Genomic DNA, 19,916 nt, shown 5'->3' with positions numbered 1-19,916 from the left:
CTTCTTAAAGGATGTAAGAGCCTTATAAGATTATCTTTCCAAAAAAACGCAACTCAGCTTTTGTTTGTTTTTAACACTGATGTCACCAGGACAATTTAGAGCTCAGCTTATTTATGTCAGTTCTCGATTTCATTGCGTTTTTTTTTTTTTATTTGAAGGTGGGTATTTACATTTCTGCATTCAGTAAAAAATAAACAACGAAAAATGATTTGCTATAAATGATAACCTGGATGTCAGCTATGACAGAGAGTCAGTTGCCAGTTTATTTGGTACACATAGCTATTTTATTAAAATTGTTTTAGAGATGTGTTCATTCATCTGTATGTCCATTTTGGAGGCTGTTTGTGCTTTTGTTAAATTGTATTGCGTTATTTTACCTGGAGTTTCTAATATTTACCCAATCCTTACTGGTATAAATAGGGTGCATTAGTTTTTTAGAATGTATTACTGTACTTTTAGCTAGGTCTACCAAATAAACTGGCAAAAATACTCTAAATACACATAGTATCACAACCATAACTTTAGAAATATTTAAAAATCTGTCTTGCAGTACCCTGTTAAGGGGTTGTAGTTCGGACACTGCTGAAATAGAATAAATTAAATCAGTAATAGAATAGAAAAGTATAGAAACCACCAATAAATGTCTGTAGATACCTTGGTTAAGTCAGGCGATCAGTATTGATTTATTATTATTCAGTATTGTGTTGTTTGAATGAAGCTGCTCACAGCAATATATTGTCAACTATAAATATGACACTGCGTGACACTGACCCTTATTCCATTTGATTATCTGTACATACTAAATATTATAGAGTTGTGTAATACTGTGAAGGAACATGCTCATTGCACATTTGAAGATAATTTAACAGAAGCAAACGTCAGCTTTCTACATTGCTATGCATATTGGGAGGGCAGTGTTCAGTGCAGCAGCTGTGTTGTGGACTACAGACAAAACACACCAAAGCATATTTGAGTTGCCAATGGAAGGGGAGAATATAAGCAACATCTGATCACCTAACCTTAATGTATAGAATATTACACTGTAGGTGGCTAAAGTTGACAATACCCTGTTCTGTTGTACATTAATTAATGCAGACGTATGTCAGTCCACTTGCAACGCTTGGAACACTGTTGCTTTCAAATTTGAAAACTTCCTAAATAGCTAGTCAAAAAATGCTCAGTTATTATTACTTTCTTTATTAACTCTCTTTTGTGTTGTCCATACACAGCACATTCAGAAATGCTGTGATTACTGTACGTCTGCATTAGGGCCTTTTTTGATGAATACATTTTGTTATTTTCCTGTGTGAATGTATTACATACTCAAAACACTGTTAGACTTATTATGTAGTCTACAAAAGGGACATGGTATTATGTATTGCACATCATGATGGTCAATTTCGAATTGACTACGACTTGACATGAACAGAACACTTATAAACCAGATTTATTCTGTGCAAGCTGTGTTCAGGGTGAGTGATTGGACTAAAAACAGCCCTGAGTAGTAGCCTGCAGTTAGTTGAAGTTTTTTATATTCACAGATCAGATCAAAGGACTCTCCTATACACTCACTATCTACGCCAGGGTTTCTGCAGGTTTCACCAAGTTAAATTTATGACCTTTTAAGACCATTATGAATGAAATTTAGGACCTTTATCACAACATCAACTGAGCCCTAAATTCATTTTTTTTCAAGCCAAGTAAATCACTAAACTTGCACTTCCCCTTTTATGTCTGTGGTACAATCCGAAAGAGACTTGCGGCAATAACACAAAAGCTGGTTGGCTGCAATAGAAGTAGCATGTTGGTCTCATTTGTAGTAGCGAAATTACAGTTGGACTAGTAAAAGAAAGAACTACAACACCACAGGATTAAAAAAAGAGAAGAGCATTAGAGGTAGAGTTGCATTGACGGAGGAAAATTAAGACCTGTTTAAAATAATTTAACACCTAGAACACAATACTTATTTATTTAAGACTCTTTAAGACATTTTAATTTTGAAATTCTAGACTTTTTAAAACCCACGGAAACCCTGTACACCCATGTGCCTTGTTTTGCAAGATGACATCAAACATTACAGCATCATGTGTGAGTTATATACTGTTTTGAGCTAATATATACATGGTTTTAAAAACAAAGAGTAAATGCTTGCACTTGTGTGTTTATTCCTGTGTTAAAGGTTCCCTGTGGAGTATTCGACCTCTAGCAGTGCCAGTGCTATGGAGCAGATTTCGAGTGAGTCCCTGTTTTTGTTTATCAGACTCTGGCTCCAAATGACAAGTTTGCAGAACCTGTATCCGGGGTATTGTGGCTTCACTTTTGTACAGTGGGAGAAAGTGGAGACGCGCCGTCCTTCCTTATATACAGGCTATGGTTTTAGTGAGTAACACTGAATGTACAAGAAAACCCCACAGGGCACCTTTAATTGTTTGCAACTCAACTCTGTACACAGTTTTCATTTTGCATTGATGTGCACACGAATATATGAGTTGAAGAGCAATAAAATGAAATGTATAACCTTTAACATATTTACCCATCATTGCTGAAAATATTTGTAAAGATACAAATATTCTGACATGTTGTGTTATACTGCAACTCTGGATCAGTGTGTCACTGTAATAACGGTGCAATAGTGCCATCAAGTGGCTTCAGGATTATTGTTAATTGTCAAACTGACTTTATTTAATGGCTAGAGTTAATGCTGCTGTACTTATGACATTCATGACAGATTTTGCCATATATACCGTAGTGTACCACCATAATTCCTAGAAGAACCTAAATGTTAAGTTTTCCCGTCATGAGAGTAATTGTAATTTAAATGATTGAAATAATCATAACAATAACTCAAAATAATACTTTTTCGACACAATAGTGCAAATATATCAGCACTGCAGTTCATATGTATGGTTTAGGGGCACAGAGCAGTCAATATTACTAAGTCATATAATACTATCCTTTTTAAACATAAAGATCGCTTTTGGCAATCAGTGATCAATCTAGCAATATCAACGATAAGTCAATTAATGGCAACTTGGTGGAGATTTTACATCAGTTTCTTTGGTTGAGGATCTACCAGTGATAGAAACACAGGAAGAAGAGGTATTATGCGTTGTCTTTGGCTTAGGTATCTCTAAAATGAGTCCAGGTCAAAAATGCATGATTCTAACTAAACCTGTTTTTACAAGTCTGAGTTTAGGCTTTTAAAGTCTGTTGTCCTCTGGTCTTTACACTTTTATTTAACTGATTATGATTTGCCAAGCAATGCTGTGCCGTGCTGTTACATGGTCCATATTGCCATAGCATTATGTTGGGCAATCTTCGTCCTTTGGGGCCAATTTAATCTTATTTAGCTTTTACCATTTAACGCAGATATTTGAACGTACAACTTTAGTGGTTCATAAGTTGATATTAAGTGGATTATACAGTTACACATCCTTATAGTCCTTGTCTATTGCTGCATTATTACTTTTTTCTTTATTTCAGACCCAGGGGGATCCATATCACGATAAGAAACACACAGAGTAAAAACATATTGAAGTTGAAGTGTTGGAGAAGTGAAATGTCCCTTTTGAAAGAGGTAATATTTTAGGAGAGAATGGCCTATTGGATCCATACCCTCCACTCTGTTGAGCCTTTCAGACTTATTATGTTTGCTTGTTGACAAAATTGGGCTATAAGGAGCACTGCAATAATCTGGTTAATGTAAAACTTATGTTTACAGCTGATCAGTTATCAGATTGTTCAACTTTGTTTTGAGCTAAAATTGACACACTGCTCAAATGGAATATGTAGTGTTATACAGTAATGTTGATTTTTGTTGTTATGATGAGTGCATTCAACCTCCCTCTCAAGGAACAAAACAAACAAGTAAGAGCATGTTCAGGGCTACAGTACAAGAGCTAAGATGTTTTTTCTTTGTGACCTGGTTAGTGATTTTGTGCTGGTAATCTTGCCAAATTACCAGCACAAACACAAATTAAGCAATAAAGGCAAACGACTAGGACTGGGACGATATGCTTTTGTCCCACTTCGATTCTTTCACGATACATGGGTGCCGATTGGATTTGTATTGCGATTCTAGAAGTATTGCGATTCGATACTATTTAGTATTGCACAAACAAACGTTGAATAATACACTTCTAGAGACAATATATCATGAGACATTTCTAAAGATAATTTTTTGTTGTTGCCATTTTTAGGCCTTTATTTCTGACAGGACAGCTTAGACATGAAAGGGGAGAGAGAGGGGGCCACAGGTCAGAACCAAACCCGTGGCCGCTGCGTCGAGGACTGAGCCTCTGTATATGGGCTACCCAGGCACCCATCATGAGACATTTCTAAAAAAATTTAATTGTTTTCTAAAAAGAATGTACATCACATGTCAGTCAGTCTGACATTTATTTGTTTATATCTTATTTATGTACTTTCTGAATTTTCTGCTTTTGGTCTGTTTTGCTGAAAACGGATATGATGTAGTCAACGTCAGCAGTACTGTATAAACAGAACATATTTAGGTGAATCATTGGTAAAAGTAAAAAAAGATTTTTTTCCCCCACCCCTACAAACAACTGTCACACTTCTGTTAACATGTGTCTGTTAAAATGAGCTCCTGGGAAATAAAAAGGACTGCACCCCATGGTGTGAAGGACCCTTGGAATATAATACATCAGTTTGAACTGATCTAGCATAACATTAAACAGAGCCGACATGGATAAGAAATCCATAAAGAGCTAAGAAAAAACTGGAAATTTGAAAGTCTAATTTAATTTTTTATTTCTACTCTTTATTGATCCCCAATTGGGAAATTACAATGTACACTCTGTTGTTATTACACACTACACACAGGCCTGAAATACACACACACATGCTCACTAACGGAGAGATGTCAGAGTGGGTGGGCTGTGACTGCTGAACAGGCACCTTGAGTGGTCCGGTGCCTTGCTCAAGGGCACCTTGGCAGTGCCCAGGAGGTGAAGTGGCACCTCTCCAGCTACCAGTCCACCTCCATATTTCGGTCCATACGGGGGCTTGAACCAGCGACCCTCCGGTTCCCAACCCAACTCCCCACAGACTGAGCTACTGCCCCCCTGACTACATTCCAGAACCGCTCCTGAGGGGACCTTGTGGTGAGATTGTTTTTTTTTTGTTTTTTTTTAACTATATTGATGTTAAAGTAGATAGTCTGGTGTTTTTTATTTTTATTTTTTTATTTAGAATCTAATACGTACAACAAATTAGGAATTACAAAAAAAGACAAAACAAGCTTCAAACCCCCCACCCACCCCTACCACTCCCCCATACATTCATACCACAATCACAACCACAATCAACCCCACATTCATAGTGTTTTGACAAAAAAGCAAACTATAAATTAAAAAAAAGCACAAAGCAAACAAAATAAATAACAAAGAGAATGAAAAATAACATAAATCAATAAAAAAAAAAAAAAGTCTGGTGTTTTTTACTAAACCATTAGAATGAAAGATCTACAATAAGCGTTATATACCTGAACGCCTTGTTGAATAACTGTTGGTAATTAAACAAACGTCTCAGCATATTTTTTATTAAGACTAAGCATTATAACTTGTGTGTGTGTGTGTTTACTGTTTAACAGAAAATGAAGGCCATCTTTACACGAGAACTAGCATCTTGCAGTGATGGAGAGCTGCATAAGAGGTCCTTTTACCGGAGTCGAGCCCACACCTAGCACTGTGGGTAATGTAGGCAGGAGTCAGGGAATCATGGGAAATGTAGTGAGCAAGTGTGATCAGCTGCAGTGACAGACCGTATGAGAAAGCTCAGCCAAGAGGAGGGTGTACATCCCCAGCATCAGCACACTGACACAATCGCCAACAGCATCTTTATTCCTCTCAGGTCTTTTTTTTCTCTCTCTCCCATTCTGCCTCCTTGTCAGAGCTCCACCGAGCACGCAGTGCCTGCGTCACTCCTTTCAGCAGATGGAGGGGAAGAGGAGGAGGAGGAGGAGGAGGAGGGGTAGGGTAAAACAGAGAGAGAAAGGGGAGGAGGAAGAGGGAGCTGTACGTCTCTCCTGTATCAGCGTCAACATCACTGCCACGCCAGCCTTCGTCACCAGAAAACAACGAGGAAGATCGTCGCACAACAGACCTCTAAAAACATCAGCCACAGCAGCTCCTACTCCTCCTCCACCACCAGACGTGCATCCACAGATTAGGCCAAGGCGGTTCTACGTTCCCCAGGCACAGGCATCTACACGCTCCCCCAGGCAGGAGGAGCTCTCCCAGGCATGACCTGAGAGGGGAGGCAGGAAGCCATCGGACACGCACTCTATCAACATGGGCAACCAGGAGGCTAAGCAAAAGAAAGCTGCAGCAGCATCCGGTAATGGAAGCTACCCTTCACTGGATGAGGGATGGAGAGAGGGAGGAGGGGACACCAACAAAAAGGGAGGAAAGAAACTCCAAGGTAAGCATGGAGGTAAAGGAGCAGGCAGCGGTGGAGGAGGAGGAGGAGGAGGGGGAATGCATGGCACAGGACCAGGAAAAAAGAAAAACAAATCCGAGTCCAAGTCCTCGGTTTTCTCCATCCGGAAGAGAAAGGGCAACCTGAAAGGGAAGGGAGATGCGTGTTCGTCAGTAACGGGCTCAAAGGAGGACGTTTTAATATCTCAAAATGACGAAGTGGACAACACAAAAACACCCGAAATGTCTGCAGATGAGCTCGGACAGTCGGACACTGAGCCTGAGAAGAAAAATAAACCAGAGCCGAGGAGAAGGGATGAAGATGGACGAGAGCAGAAGCAGGAGATGCAGCGGAAAGCCTCGACAGCAGCGACGTCTCCCACAGAGGATGGGAAGGCGAAGGGAGGGAGCTCGGGGTCGGACACGGATATCTACAGCTTCCACTCAGCAGCTGACCACGAGGACCTACTAGCAGACATCCAGCTCGCTATACGGCTCCAGCAGCAACAGCAGCATGGCGGGGTGAACTCAACTGTGGATGCACAGGAAGGGGGCGAAAGGGATCTGAGCTGGGCAGGAGGACAGGGGAGGAGAAAGCAGAGTAACGGGACAGTTAAACTAACTCCTCCTGAAGTGCTTGACCTGACTCCAGAATTAGAACTGGGGTCTGATGCCCTGTCATTCCTGGAGACGGGAACTCTGTCGGACTCTGTCAAGCACACGGACCAGCCACCAACACCACACCTCCCCTTCCACACAGAGGTGCCCGAGAGGAGGGAGGAGAAGGAGGATGAGGAGGGGGGGGTGGAGCATCCGGAGCTAAATGGGAAGGGGCAGGGGGAGAGAGAAGCCTCTCTTTGTGTAGCCACAGGCACAAAAGACCAGCATGCTTGTGTGCAGCAGCAGCAGCCCCCTTACACAGCCATTGCCATGGCTACTGCTGGGGGGGCAGCAGTCAGTCCTGTCACCATGACAACCAGTGGTAACAGCTTCCCTGATCTCACATTTGACAGTGCTGGGAAAACCCCAGGGGGCGAAGAGGAAGCAGGAGGTGAGGGAGAGGAGGAGAGGGAGCCCGGGCTGGATGTAGATCTCAGTCCTCCACCCGCAGACAGCCAGAGCAAAAGTCCCGAACCCACCGAAGGGCTGAGCTCAGGGAACGTGTTTGAAGAAGGTGAGGGTCAGTTGGGCTCGGGTACCAGTGCCGAGTCCCTTGAGGACTGCCTGAGTGCTGGATCCGAATCCACCCACTCCGCTGCTGCCAGCACCAGCGCCTCCCAGGGCAGGAGGAGCAGCGTGTGCTTCACGTCGCTGCCTGTCCACGAGAGCCCCACGTCGGCCAAACGACTCCTTAGGTCCACCCACTCCTCCACCTCATCTAGCCCTGTGGTGAAACCCTACCCCCCCATCTTCCCCTACTACATCAAAACCACCACGAGACAGCTGAGCTCCCCAGGACACTCCCCAGCCCTGTCCCCCTCCCACAGCCCGCTATCCCCACGCAGAGCCCACCATCACCTCCACAGGTACCTGTGCTGTTAGAAAAAAAATAAATCAAATATCACAATATTTTTGAACAAATACCTCAATATCGATATTGCGGTGATATTGTAGGGTTGACAATTTGTGCTTTCACAAAATATTATTTTATAAATAATCATCAGTAATGTGGATATAATGACTAAGTTGGTAAAGGCGAAAAATAGAACAGCTAGCACAGTCTGATAAGTTTAGAAAATGACATCACTTAACTGTAATGCAGCCTTTAAAAACAGGAAAAAAACAACACTTGTCTGTCATATTAGGATATTACGATATCCAAAATTTAGACGATATCTAGTTTCATATACCGATATATAAAATCGATATATTGCCCAGCCCTATGTGGTGTTGTAACATGTTAATTATAATAGAAGGAAATTGGAAGCATGTATGATAGTAGAGATGGAGTATGTTATTAAATATGTAATTGCTGAGGTCTGGGAATGTGGTGTTCCTAAAAAGATGTCAGATGGCATGAGATCCGGAGAGAAACTTGGGAGACAAAATGGTAAAAAAATATAAAATTATAACCCAAACGTCCATCACAGTTTACCTACCAACTTCCTGGTTAAACACTGACCTAGTGTTCTTGCTGTAGTTTTCTTGCACAATGTGGGATTATTAGCAACATTTTACCTCCAAATATGGTGGTTTAGATCTGTGATTCCCAAACTTTTTCACGTCAAGGACCCCTAAACTGACACATATTAGACCTCGGACCCCCATTTGATAAGATTTCATCCCAGGGTCCCGCATCTGATAGGACTTTTGCTTTTAAATTTTTCATTACAAAAATGAATTAAAACCCATGATCAAACTAGTCATTGTGTTACTTACGGTTGGACTTATTGTGGAAATAAATGATTCCCCTTTTTGCTGGGGAACCCATGGAATTAAAACTTTAAAACCAAAATGTAATAAACTGGGATTGATCCTTCGCTAGCCCTGACCCCATTTAGTTACTGTTGGTACGCAGATTTACCTTCGAAATAGACAAAAGCAGTTATCAGTTTTATTTATTTTATGTATTATACATTTTTTTAATTAACAACTATAGTTCACACGTTAAAAAATATAAATAAACTGTAACTGTCCTGGAAAATATGCCTTGAATTGAAAGAAACATTAGCACAAAAGTCATCTATGTCAAGTCATCACTTTAACAGGTAGAAGAAGCCAGCAATGTTCCATATTTCACGTGTTTAAAGGGTTTACAGTATATCTGCCTTTTTAACTTCCAGACAGCCATGTTTCCATTGATCTCCATATAGTATGAAAGTCAACTTTCACAGACAACACATCTATGTGATATGCATTCCTTCACAGTTAGCATGATGATGATGCTTTTGTTGTTGTTGAAGTAACACTATTGCAGAGCAGATCAGAGCCTCTTTCAGTTGCATTCATGTTTACATGGGTTATCTAACTAACTGTAGATTTTCAGGCCCGTAGGCAGGGGGGGTTCGGGTGGTTCAAAAGACCCCCCCCCCCCTCACTGCCAACTTTTGTGAATGTGTTAACTGGCACGCAACATGTAAAAACTAACGTCTAATATATCAACAATCCACGCAACTAACTTTATGCACTCATAACAAAATGTTTGAGGAGTATGTGCGGACTTGTAGTAAACATTTTCTGTGCATCAAAAAGCGTGCTCGTTAAGATATCGCTAGACAATCCAGCACAAATGTGTGCATAAAAAGTCACCAAAATGAAGTATTTGAACCTCATACCGTGCAAAAACTGCAAAAATGTTCACTTTTGGAAAAAAGAACCCCCCCCTTCCACTAGGCTGGCTACAGGCCTGATTTTCATACATATGTAAATGAATGGAAACCACTGGCTGCCTGAAAGTTACAACAACAAAAAAAGTTGAAACACCAAAGCATACTCTGAATGAATAGTCTGCAATAAAAGTACAAGAGTCATACTGAATAAAGTGTAAAATGGAAGAACACTGGGTCGGTCCCTTTAGGTTCTGTTTTCAAAGTAAAGCTAACTTGAAATGTCAATGTTGACAGGACGATGGTTGAGGGTCATCATGTCCGCAGGCAGCGCTCTCGAAGTCTCGCTGGGTCTCTGAGTCGCTCGGCTGACTGGACGGAGGAGCTTGAGAGGAGGCTGAGAAGCAGAGAGGAGGATGGAGTTGGTTCAGGAGAATATCTGGGGGGCTACAGAGGAGGAGGCAGCCAGCCCCTCTGTGCCACCAGAAGATCCTCCTGTGGACAGGTTTCTACCTGCGGCTTTCAGGACGTCTTCACAGGTGAGGAGACTACAGAGCGGTTTAAGTTTCAATTCAGTTGATGATTATTGTTTCCTGAGCTGGGGAGACTAAATGTAACACGTGTGCATTAATGGCTCTGAGGACACAAAACAATTGATTGTATGCTTTTAACCCTCATGTTGTCCTCAGAAATTTCGGTTTCCATCAACCAAATTGCCCAAATATAACATGGATGGTTCCATTCAACACTCTGCGCAAGTAAAATGAATGATCAGTTCACTACTTTCATTGAATTTTTGATCTTTTATTCAATTTCATTTAAAAAAAAAATGTGTGATCCACTCGTCATCCTCTGATCTTAAGGGTCCCATGGCATGAAAATTTCACTTTATGAGGTTTATTAAAATTAATATGCGTTCCCCCAGCCTGCCTATGGTCCCCCAGTGGCTAGAAATGGTGATAGGTGTAAACCGAGCCCTGGGTATCCTGCTCTGCCTTTGAGAAAATGAAAGCTCAGATGGACCAATCAGGAATCTTCTCCTTAAGAGGTCATAAGGAGCAAGGTTACCTCCCCTTTCTCTGCTTTGCCCGCCCAGAGAATTTGGCCCACCCATGAGAGAGAGACATCATGGCTTTCAAACGAGCAAAGTGGCAGTTGGTCAAGGCCACATCCCCACCTTCCACGTTGCCCCCCCTCTCTCCTCCTCAATAGCTACAGACACAGAAATGGCACATCCTAAGAAAAGCTCATTGTGGGACAGGCTCTAGTGGCTGGAATTCTGCACCAAGGCTGAATTTTGGTAAAGAGACTTCAGATACAGTATTGGGGGACCACTAAGGTCTATATAAAATCATCTAAAGAGCACCGTGTCATGGGATCTTTAACTATTTGTCAAAATAAATCATTTCTGCTTTTTTCAACTCATAAATTAGATATCATTTGATATACAGTAAATAAGGTTTATTGAATATGAATTCCTTGTTACCACTAGTGTAAAACTAGTGGTAACAAGTGAAGTCGGTATTAGTGGTTTAAATAATAACGGTAGTGGGAAAAAAATGCGTTATAAAAAAGGGACCAAAACGTTTAAAAAAGCATCAAAGAAAGTGTTCATTTTCAACAAGTTCATAGCCAACGGGATGACAACACAAGCGTTAACTCTGGCAGAATGCATACAAAGTAGAAAGACTTAGCTGTTCTGCCTCAGTGGTTTCGCAGCAGGTGAATTATCTCCTGTAGTTGAATCTTACAGTAACACTGAGCTTTCTTTACCTGCAGGTCAGTGAAAACATTAGTCAATAAAAGATCAATACATGGCAGGCATAATCTTTGTGCACACGTTAAAAGCATTTATTGAATTCTCTAAAAATAGATGTTGTTGAGCTTTGGCATGCTGTAGTTAGCATGTGTGTCAACAAGTTTGCCATCAATATGCTGTATGCATTAAGGTATTTTTAGTTGGAGAACCTTTTATTCACTGATATTTGTCTGCTCATGTGCTGTTACGGTAAAACCCTTTGTCTTTTGTACATTTTTCTCAAGAACCAGGATTTACAGAAATCAGCAACCTAGCTAATAATAATAATAATAATAATAATAATTAGCTTAATACACAACATGAATTTGTGAAGTACGACAAGGTTCACATCTATATTATCAGCTACATACTGTACATGTATAGTAACATAACAAACCAGATTATTGTGAATTATAAGGTAGGAATTAAGAAAACACATGCACAGCAATAGTCCAATTCCTCTAAGGTCAGTTGTCACATTTTACTATCACTTTACCATACAGCTGCCACATTCATGCGTAAAAAAGACATTCTGTGGCTCTGCTGTATCGATTTTAATCCTCTTTTTAACTTTCCAGTGAGTCTGATAATGTTATAAAAGTGTAACGCTAACTCACTTGACTGAAGTGCTCTTTTGAACTTGTAAAGGGGACTAAAGAAACCCGATTTGCCCAGCTAGATTTTTGCTGATTTCTTGGCCGTGTCTAACCTAAGTTTCCAGCTTTCTTACATGTTAGCATGTGCAAGACAAAGACAGGGGCAAGATGAAAGGAAAGATCATTATATACGTAACGATACAGCCTTGTATTCAGAACAATTCCATCCAAAGTCCAACTAAAACCGAAACTAACACAAAATAACCTCTAGATGTCTAAATAAGTCTGCTTTCACCACAGTCTTAAAACCGAAATTATACTGTCCGTGTCTGCGAGGGTCTGCTGTCAGATCAACATCTGATGGTGTCCGTGAAGGCTTATTTCGGACGTCCATCTACTGCCAATTTTATTTGACCCAGGCCCCCAGGAAGTGCGCCGGGCACAGTGGAATTGCAACTCCCGGCCTGTCACGTGATGCCCTCAGGCCAAACAATACTTTTTACTTACAGTACCAATCAAAAGTTTGGACACATTTTCCCATTCAAGTGAATGAGAAAATGTGTCCAAACATTTGACTGGTACTGTACATGGCGAAAGAGTTGTCTGTAAATCAGTGGATACATTTTTTGGAGTGTCACGACCCTTATGAAATGAGTCCATTCTATCCATTCAGTGCGATAACAAAAGTTAAGAAGAGCCTCACAATTAAATAATTTTATCCCAATTCAAGGTTAGCAGAGGGCCAATCCGGAAGTAGCTGGCTCGGCTGGTCTCTAGTGTGCCTACTCTATAGGCTGCACAGTGCGGAAGAAGTGCAGATCATCCGGGTAATTTTTGGCTCCATGACGGCTTCATGCATCGCTGAGCAACTCTCATAGGAATGAACGGGCCTCTGACTTGAACGCTGTATTCAGGTCTTACATACATCCATGTTGTGATAGCACGGACTTGTCTGAACAGGTCTGTGCAGCCACTCCCCTACAAGTGGTAGCGTAGCAATCTACCGCGCGTGAGTGAAACACGTCCTCCGATCAAGTCTTTACTGTGCTGTCACTCCAAAGGCTATGACAGTAACAACGTACTACAGTGCATGTAAACATGTCTGATTTTCTGTATAATCTGTTTTCTCTCATCTGGGATTCATTAAAGCTGCAGTAGGCAGAAAGCAGTAAACGCCAGAATTTGAAGTAGAGTGAGACCCCTCTCTGTCTAGCCCCTTCTTCTATTGGACGAGCAGGGCCAGGCCCCCAGGAAGTGCTCCAGGCTTTGAAGCCAATTTGACAAAAGGGCCAAAAAGTGAATTACAACTTCCATGTCTGTCACTTGATGCCATGTGGCCCAAAAGACTTTCCCCCATAGACTTACGGAAAAGTATATAAAAAGAGACGTTTTGTAAATCAGTTGATACATACTTTTGGGCATCACAACCCTGGTGAAAAGACTTGTTTCACGATCAGAATTAGATCTTTTGATTAGTCTAGAAGAGTCGCATAATTGAATCTTTTAATCCCTATTCATGTTAGCAGAGCGCTAAACCGGAAGTAGCCGTCTCAGCAGTACCCTGTACGATTAGTAGTCATTTATTTCATCCTGGTGCCGTTATATAGCGTCAATTCTATGAAAATTACCATTCTGTTTTCTTTGTAAAGCCCTTTGAGATTACATGCTACCTGCCCCAGCTTTAAAGTGCTCATATTATGCTCATTTTCATGTTCATTCAGGTTGTATTTAGAGGTTATATCTACTAGCCAGTCAGAAGCAGAGTATGAGGGTGTGCCCTGACAGTACCTAGGTAAGGACTACTAGCCAGTCAGAAGCAGAGTATGAGGGCGTGCCCTGACAGTACCTAGGTAAGGACTACTAGCCAGTCAGAAGCAGAGTATGAGGGCGTGCCATGCTAGCAGCTAGGCGAGCATTATAACGTGTGTTCCAAAGTGACCACGTTTGTCTCTGAAGTAAAGGCTGGACTACAAAAGAGCTGTTTGGAGCAGTTTGTGAACAGTGTTTTCTGTTGGAGATGGTAAGTCCCTTTGGTGTGGACTTTGGGCTTTTTCACTTTGTAAACCTATAACGTGCACAAAAAAGATATATAACACAATAAAGGAAAGGGAAAAAGCCAGAAAGCATAATATGAACACTTTAAGTTACTGTGGTTCCCAGGTTCTCACATATAGTCACATTGGCCTTGTTTTCATCACTGGCTGTCCAGGTCGAACTCTTCTGGAGAAGCTGTTTCTGCAGCAGCAGCAGCAGCAGCAGCAGCAGGAGGAGGAGCCAGAGGAGGTTGAGAGGCTCTGTTCCAGGATCTTGGCCATGGGTCTCCTGCTGCCTTTCACTGACTGCTTCAGAGAGCAGCTGGGAGGCAGCACCGCCCACATCACCTCCATGGGATCAACCAAGTTTGACGTATGTAGTCACACACTTCATACACCTTTCCCCAACTTTGTAGTTAGGTTATGTTTGTTGTGAGTTGACTTTATATAAGTTCTTCATGGAGGTCTCTTCACAATTAGAGGTGCTTTGTCTTTAAATGTTATTAGCATTTTAAACATGGCTTTGGCCATGTTAATAATGTATTATAATTCAATGTGTGAATTGGCTTTTTTCATATGATATAGTTTCGATGGTCATCATCATCATCCTCAGTTTGTTGTGAATTTTGTCCACCCTTTTGCGCACACCAGTTTGTACTGTGATTTGCAAATGAGGCATTGCAGAGCCTACCCATCATCAATCTTTGTCCTGGCCAGTAGCGGTTGTGGCCGCAAGCAAATGTGTGGATTCATCCCCCCCCCCATCTATGCATTAGCAAAGAAGCATAGTGGCACAAAAGCAACCTGGTCCAACTGACTGTATGAGGATGTGGGATGTGATGAGATATCCAGGGAAGGGTTGAAATCAAGGGCAACTGGACTTGGTTAAAGATGCTCCGAAGACGTTTCGCCTCTCATCCAAGGGGCTTCTTCAGTTTTGGCTGAATGGTAGGGAAACCCAGCTATTTAACCCTTAGTGGGGTCGATTATCGACACCGCTTTTTTGTTAATGTCCTGGCTGTTGTAACGACAGTCGTTATGGTCATTGGAGACACCCAAGGCCAAGTCTGAACAATCATGGTTGGCATCCTCACATGAGTTTGTTTAATTTCCTGGGAAGAGAAATGAAAAGACAGTGGTGTCACACTTAACACCCTGTTAAGCGATGGTTTCTCTAGGTGGGTGTAAATGGCTTCCTCTACATACCTTTCAAACAATCTGTCCTCTTTGTCTAAAATGTGCACCTGGTGGTCCTCATCACCAGGTAGTTGTGGTGGAATTTCCAGCTTATGAACTCATGCTATGTAAGTTGAGACAGTGGTCCCCCAGGTCTTATTCAGGTCAGTGTCCAACATAAGCTCATAAACTTTCCAGACAGAGTAGTACTTCATCTCTGTGTCTCTATAGATGATGGGAGATGTAAGAGCTGTATGTTAATACTGCCAAGGTCATGGAGGAAGTAAACACATAACACATTCTGTCTGGGTTTTAGGCACCTGCAATATCTTTGTTTACATTGAAGGTTCAGCTAAACCTAATGCCTCCTGCATGAGTTTAAATACACCTTCAGGATGACAGGAACTTCAGAGAGTTGGGATGGCGCACCACATTGTACTGTGTAATTCTAAATTCTCCTCAATTGTGTAATTCACCAAAGTCTCCCCAAACCTTCTTCGCGTATGTGAAATGAGTTGTGCTGCTCCTGAGTTTTTCCTTAATAGTATGTCCTTTATCCTTCAGATGTCAGTAAACTGCTGAGTGCAACACCTTCTGTGTTGGGCCATGCGTTTGTGGAACGGTTGTTTCGTTTCCCCAATATACATCTCTGTGCATTCCTCACTGCATTGGACAGCATATACTAGATTGCTTTCTTTTGTTTGGGTGTGCGGTCTTTAAAGATTATTTTTTGGGCATTTTTAGGCCTTTATTGACAGGACAGCTGAAGAAATGAAAGGGCAGAGAGAGGGGGAATGACATGTAGCAAAGGGCCGCAGGTCGGAGTCAAACCCCGGCCCACTGTGTCAAGGAGTAAACCTCTATATATTTGCGCCTGCTCTACTGACTCAACTAAGCTATCCGGGCGCCCGGGTGTGTGGTCTTTAGGGTGGACCAGTATCTGTCTATTCGTACAGGATTAGTATCACCTGGGGACCTTGTGTGATTTAGAAATGACCCCCCCACACACATTTGAGTTTTGTGTGGCGTATTCGCACAGAATACTGTAAGTGAAGCCTGCTTTTACTCGAATTTACTAACATATCTTTACCCCAAGAGTTGGATACCCGGGCGAAGCCAGGTAATACTAATCCCAAGCGAATAAGGCTGCGTTTAAACAACACAAGGAAGTGGTGAGTTTCACTGATACTGAATGTTCTTTTCCTCATCATCGGAAGTGTTGGTCTTCTGCCTGGTTTTTGTGTCTGTTTTCACAAAGGTGAGGTCCAATTAGGATATCGACAGGCTGTAATTGCCCCCTTCAGGTGTTTTTGCTACTTTTCTTGGTCTTGAGCACTTGTAGGTAATCGAGTGTGGTGGTGATGGCGTAGTGGATATGACACATGCCTTTGGTGTACGAGATCTGGGTTCGATTCACACTGCGATACATCAACCAATGTGTCCCAGAGCAAGACACATAACTCATAGTTGCTCCAGATGTGTGCGACCTCTGATATATAGCAATGGTCAGTTGCTTTGGACAAAAGCGTCAGCTAAATGACATGTAATGTTATGTTGTAGGTATGTTGTTAGCTCGGTGGTGCAGGGTTCTGATGACCCCTAGCTAATGCTCCAGTGGGTGGTGGGAATTGAAAAGTAGGTCTGTGGGTCTATTTCCAATCTCATTTTGAATTTGCCATTTTTTCAAGTCAATGTCCAGATTCTGTTTCCATACTTGTAAGACTTTTTACCATGCACATTTATTATTTCTTAAACATCAGTAAGTCAATATTAATCCTGATTCTATCCAACACGTCTTCATAACTAAACAACTGAATAGGTTATTTACCAATGACTCCAGAAACGACATACAGTATATGAAACATGGAGAGTACCAGTGACAGGCACACATTGCAAAACAGTAGCAATTCTTTTTTTTTTTTTTTCTTTCAGATCTCTTTATTGAATTTTTCCAGGACAAGCACAATATACATTACAGCAGCACCCCACAAACTATGAGGTGGCAGTACAAGAAATGTCCAGATAAACAAGCAAACCATTGCAGAACCAGTAATGAAACATGGAACCAGGCCAGCTGACAGTCTTGCCTGGGCCCGGGACGAGATAAGCTTAGATGGGCCCCCGCGCCCAGATCTCTCCTTTTTCCTTGCTCTTCCTCTCCCCTGCTCTTCCTCTCCTGTTCCTCTCCTCTCCTGTTCATCTCCTGTACCTCTCCTCTGCTCTTCCTCTCCTGGTCCTCTCCTCTCCTCTTCCTCTCCTGCTCCTCTCCTATGCTCTTCCTCTCCTATGCTCTTCCTCTCCTCTGATCTTCCTCTAATCTGATCTTCCTCTCCTCTCCTCACATCTCTCACTGAAATTAATGTGATCAGTCTCTGATCCATCCTGCTCAGACTCTCCGACAGGGCAGCGGGCCCCTCCCGCATCTCTCTCTCTCTCTCTCTCTCTCTCTCTCTCTCACCGGTAGCCTGACTCTGTCCCTCCGTTGCGAGGCAGCGGGCCCCTCCCGCATCACTCTCTCTGTCCCCTGACAGCAGCTGGATCTCTCTCCTCTCTGTCTCATCCTCTCTGACGGAGCTACCAAACTCAACTGTTTCTGTCAAAGTTAACGTGCTGTGTCAGGCTTTTATACAAGCTAATGGACGTTAACATGAGAGCTGGCCTGTTACGTTACGTTACATGACTCGTAAACGTTGGCTGCGCTGTTTCTTACCTCGCTCTACGTTGACAGTTCCAGCTTCACCGTCACCACCTTTTTTTAAAAATATTTGTTTAGAAAATCTCTAAGGCCTCTATTTTCTTCTTCTCTTTCCTTTTCTGAGCACCGGACTTGTGCTGACCGGACATTTTGAGCATACTGAACTTCAAATCTACTGAAAACAACATCAACTTTTGATAAGTGGCCAAACCATTTTTGTGTTGGGGGTGGGGGGGTTCTTGACCACTATTTCAAGGACAATTAGGAAGAAAACAAATAAAAAGCTTTTATGTAACTCAAATATTACATATTTTTTTCCACAAATAGGCCTATTTAAAAAAATGTTTTTCAATTATTCCATCATTTAATGAGGGCCCAGTTCTGGGCCCCCAGTTCTGGGCCCCCCCCTACTGTGGGCCCGGGACAACAGACCCATTTGTCCCCCCCTATCGGCGGGCGTGCATGGAACAACCAAAATCAAAAACGAGTGGTTAAATTGTAACAGGAAAATAAAAATAAAAAATAAAACACCTGAACTAACATGGCAACAACAGAGATTTGGGGAAAAGAGAAAAGGTGGCGACACACTTGTGGCAACAACTTGATAGGACTAGTCAGGCACATGAGATGTGTAGATCAACTCACGACTGCTGGGTTACCGACCATTTGTCAAGAAGCGGTTTCCATACTTTTAGAAAAACCCTCTCTTGATTGGCAAGCTTATATCGAAGGCTTTCCATGTGGATAACATTGCCCAGTTCTCTCAACCATTGGTGGAATGTGGGGATAACTTCAGATTTCCATTGTTGTAAGATGAGGCGTTTCGCTAGCAATGTACACAGTGAGATGGCTTGGACAACGTGGTTATCCAGTGTGGAAGTCACCGATAAGCCGAACAGGGCGAGAAATTGATCTGGTCCAATAGGTTTTTCATAAGCCTTCGAGATGTAGTCAAATATTAGTGACCAGAAGGCATGGAGCTTAGGGCAAAGCCACAGCTGGTGGAGTAGCGTACCTGTGTCCTGTTTACACTTATCACACAGGGGGGAGATGTTAGGGTATATAGTATGGAGTCTTGATTTTGTTTAGTGGAGCCTGTGCACAACCTTGAATTGTATAAGCCGATGTCTGGAATTTGTAGAACTTTTGGATATCATTGCAAGGATTGCACTCCAGGTATCATCTGTGATTTCGACTCCCAGTTCTTCTTCCCAAGCCTTCTTTATTTTAGTATCAGATAGGGTTACATGGGGTAGCAAAAGTGAGTATAAAAACGAGATTGACCCCTTACTGTTAGCATTGTGACGAACAGTAGCAATTTTAAGCATGTGGTTAATGTTGTGTATTAAAACAAAACTCCTTGGTCAGGTTTAGGCCGCAAAACTACTTAAGATCATGATTTGGGTTAAAACAAGTATCTTTGTTATGTACAGTGCCTTGCGAAAGTATTCGGCCCCTTGAACTTTTCGACTTTTGCCACATTTCAGGCCTCAAACATAAAGATATAAAACTGTAATTTTTTGTGAAGAATCAACAACAAGTGGGACACAATCATGAAGTGGAACGAAATTTATTGGATATTTCAAACCTTTTAAACAAATAAAAAACGAAATATTGGGCGTGCAAAATAATTCAGCCCCTCCTAAGTTAATACTTTGTAGCGCCACCTTTTGCTGCGATTACAGCTGTAAGTCGCGGGGTATGTCTCTATCAGTTTTGCACATCGAGAGACGAACATTTTTGCCCATTCCTCCTTGCAAAACAGCTCGAGCGCAGTGAGGTTGGATGGAGAGCGTTTGTGAACAGCAGTTTTACGTTCTTTCCACAGATTCTCGATTGGATTCAGGTCTGGACTTTGACTTGGCCATTCTAACACCTGGATATGTTTATTTGTGAACCATTCCATTGTAGA

The 19,916-nt window shown here is 41.9% G+C and overlaps 1 protein-coding gene and 1 long non-coding RNA gene across 4 annotated transcripts in view; both read left to right on the top strand.

The window, feature by feature from the left end:
- Positions 1-144: 144 nt before the first annotated feature.
- Positions 145-5,819, top strand: LOC120551473. Its single transcript, XR_005637882.1, has 4 exons — positions 145-2,235; positions 3,484-3,577; positions 4,846-5,126; positions 5,615-5,819. It is a non-coding gene; the product is annotated as an uncharacterized LOC120551473 (long non-coding RNA).
- An 8-nt stretch (positions 5,820-5,827) lies between these two features.
- The window catches only part of LOC120551471 (formin-2-like), a 48,776-nt gene continuing 34,687 nt past the window's right edge, over positions 5,828-19,916 (top strand). Inside the window, exons 1-3 of one of the 3 annotated variants that reach the window (XM_039788934.1) lie at positions 5,828-7,966; positions 10,004-10,245; positions 14,310-14,506. In XM_039788934.1, the coding sequence (XP_039644868.1) occupies positions 6,315-7,966; positions 10,004-10,245; positions 14,310-14,506 (2,091 nt within the window). In that variant the 5' untranslated portion in view covers positions 5,828-6,314. The remainder of the gene's footprint in view (positions 7,967-10,003; positions 10,246-14,309; positions 14,507-19,916) is intronic. The other 2 variants (XM_039788935.1, XR_005637881.1) reach the window with 2 other exon arrangements.

This window comes from Perca fluviatilis, chromosome 21 (assembly GCF_010015445.1).
Source record: "Perca fluviatilis chromosome 21, GENO_Pfluv_1.0, whole genome shotgun sequence".
Classification (NCBI taxonomy): Eukaryota; Metazoa; Chordata; class Actinopteri; order Perciformes; family Percidae; genus Perca; species Perca fluviatilis.
This window is presented reverse-complemented; position numbering and strand designations above follow the sequence as displayed.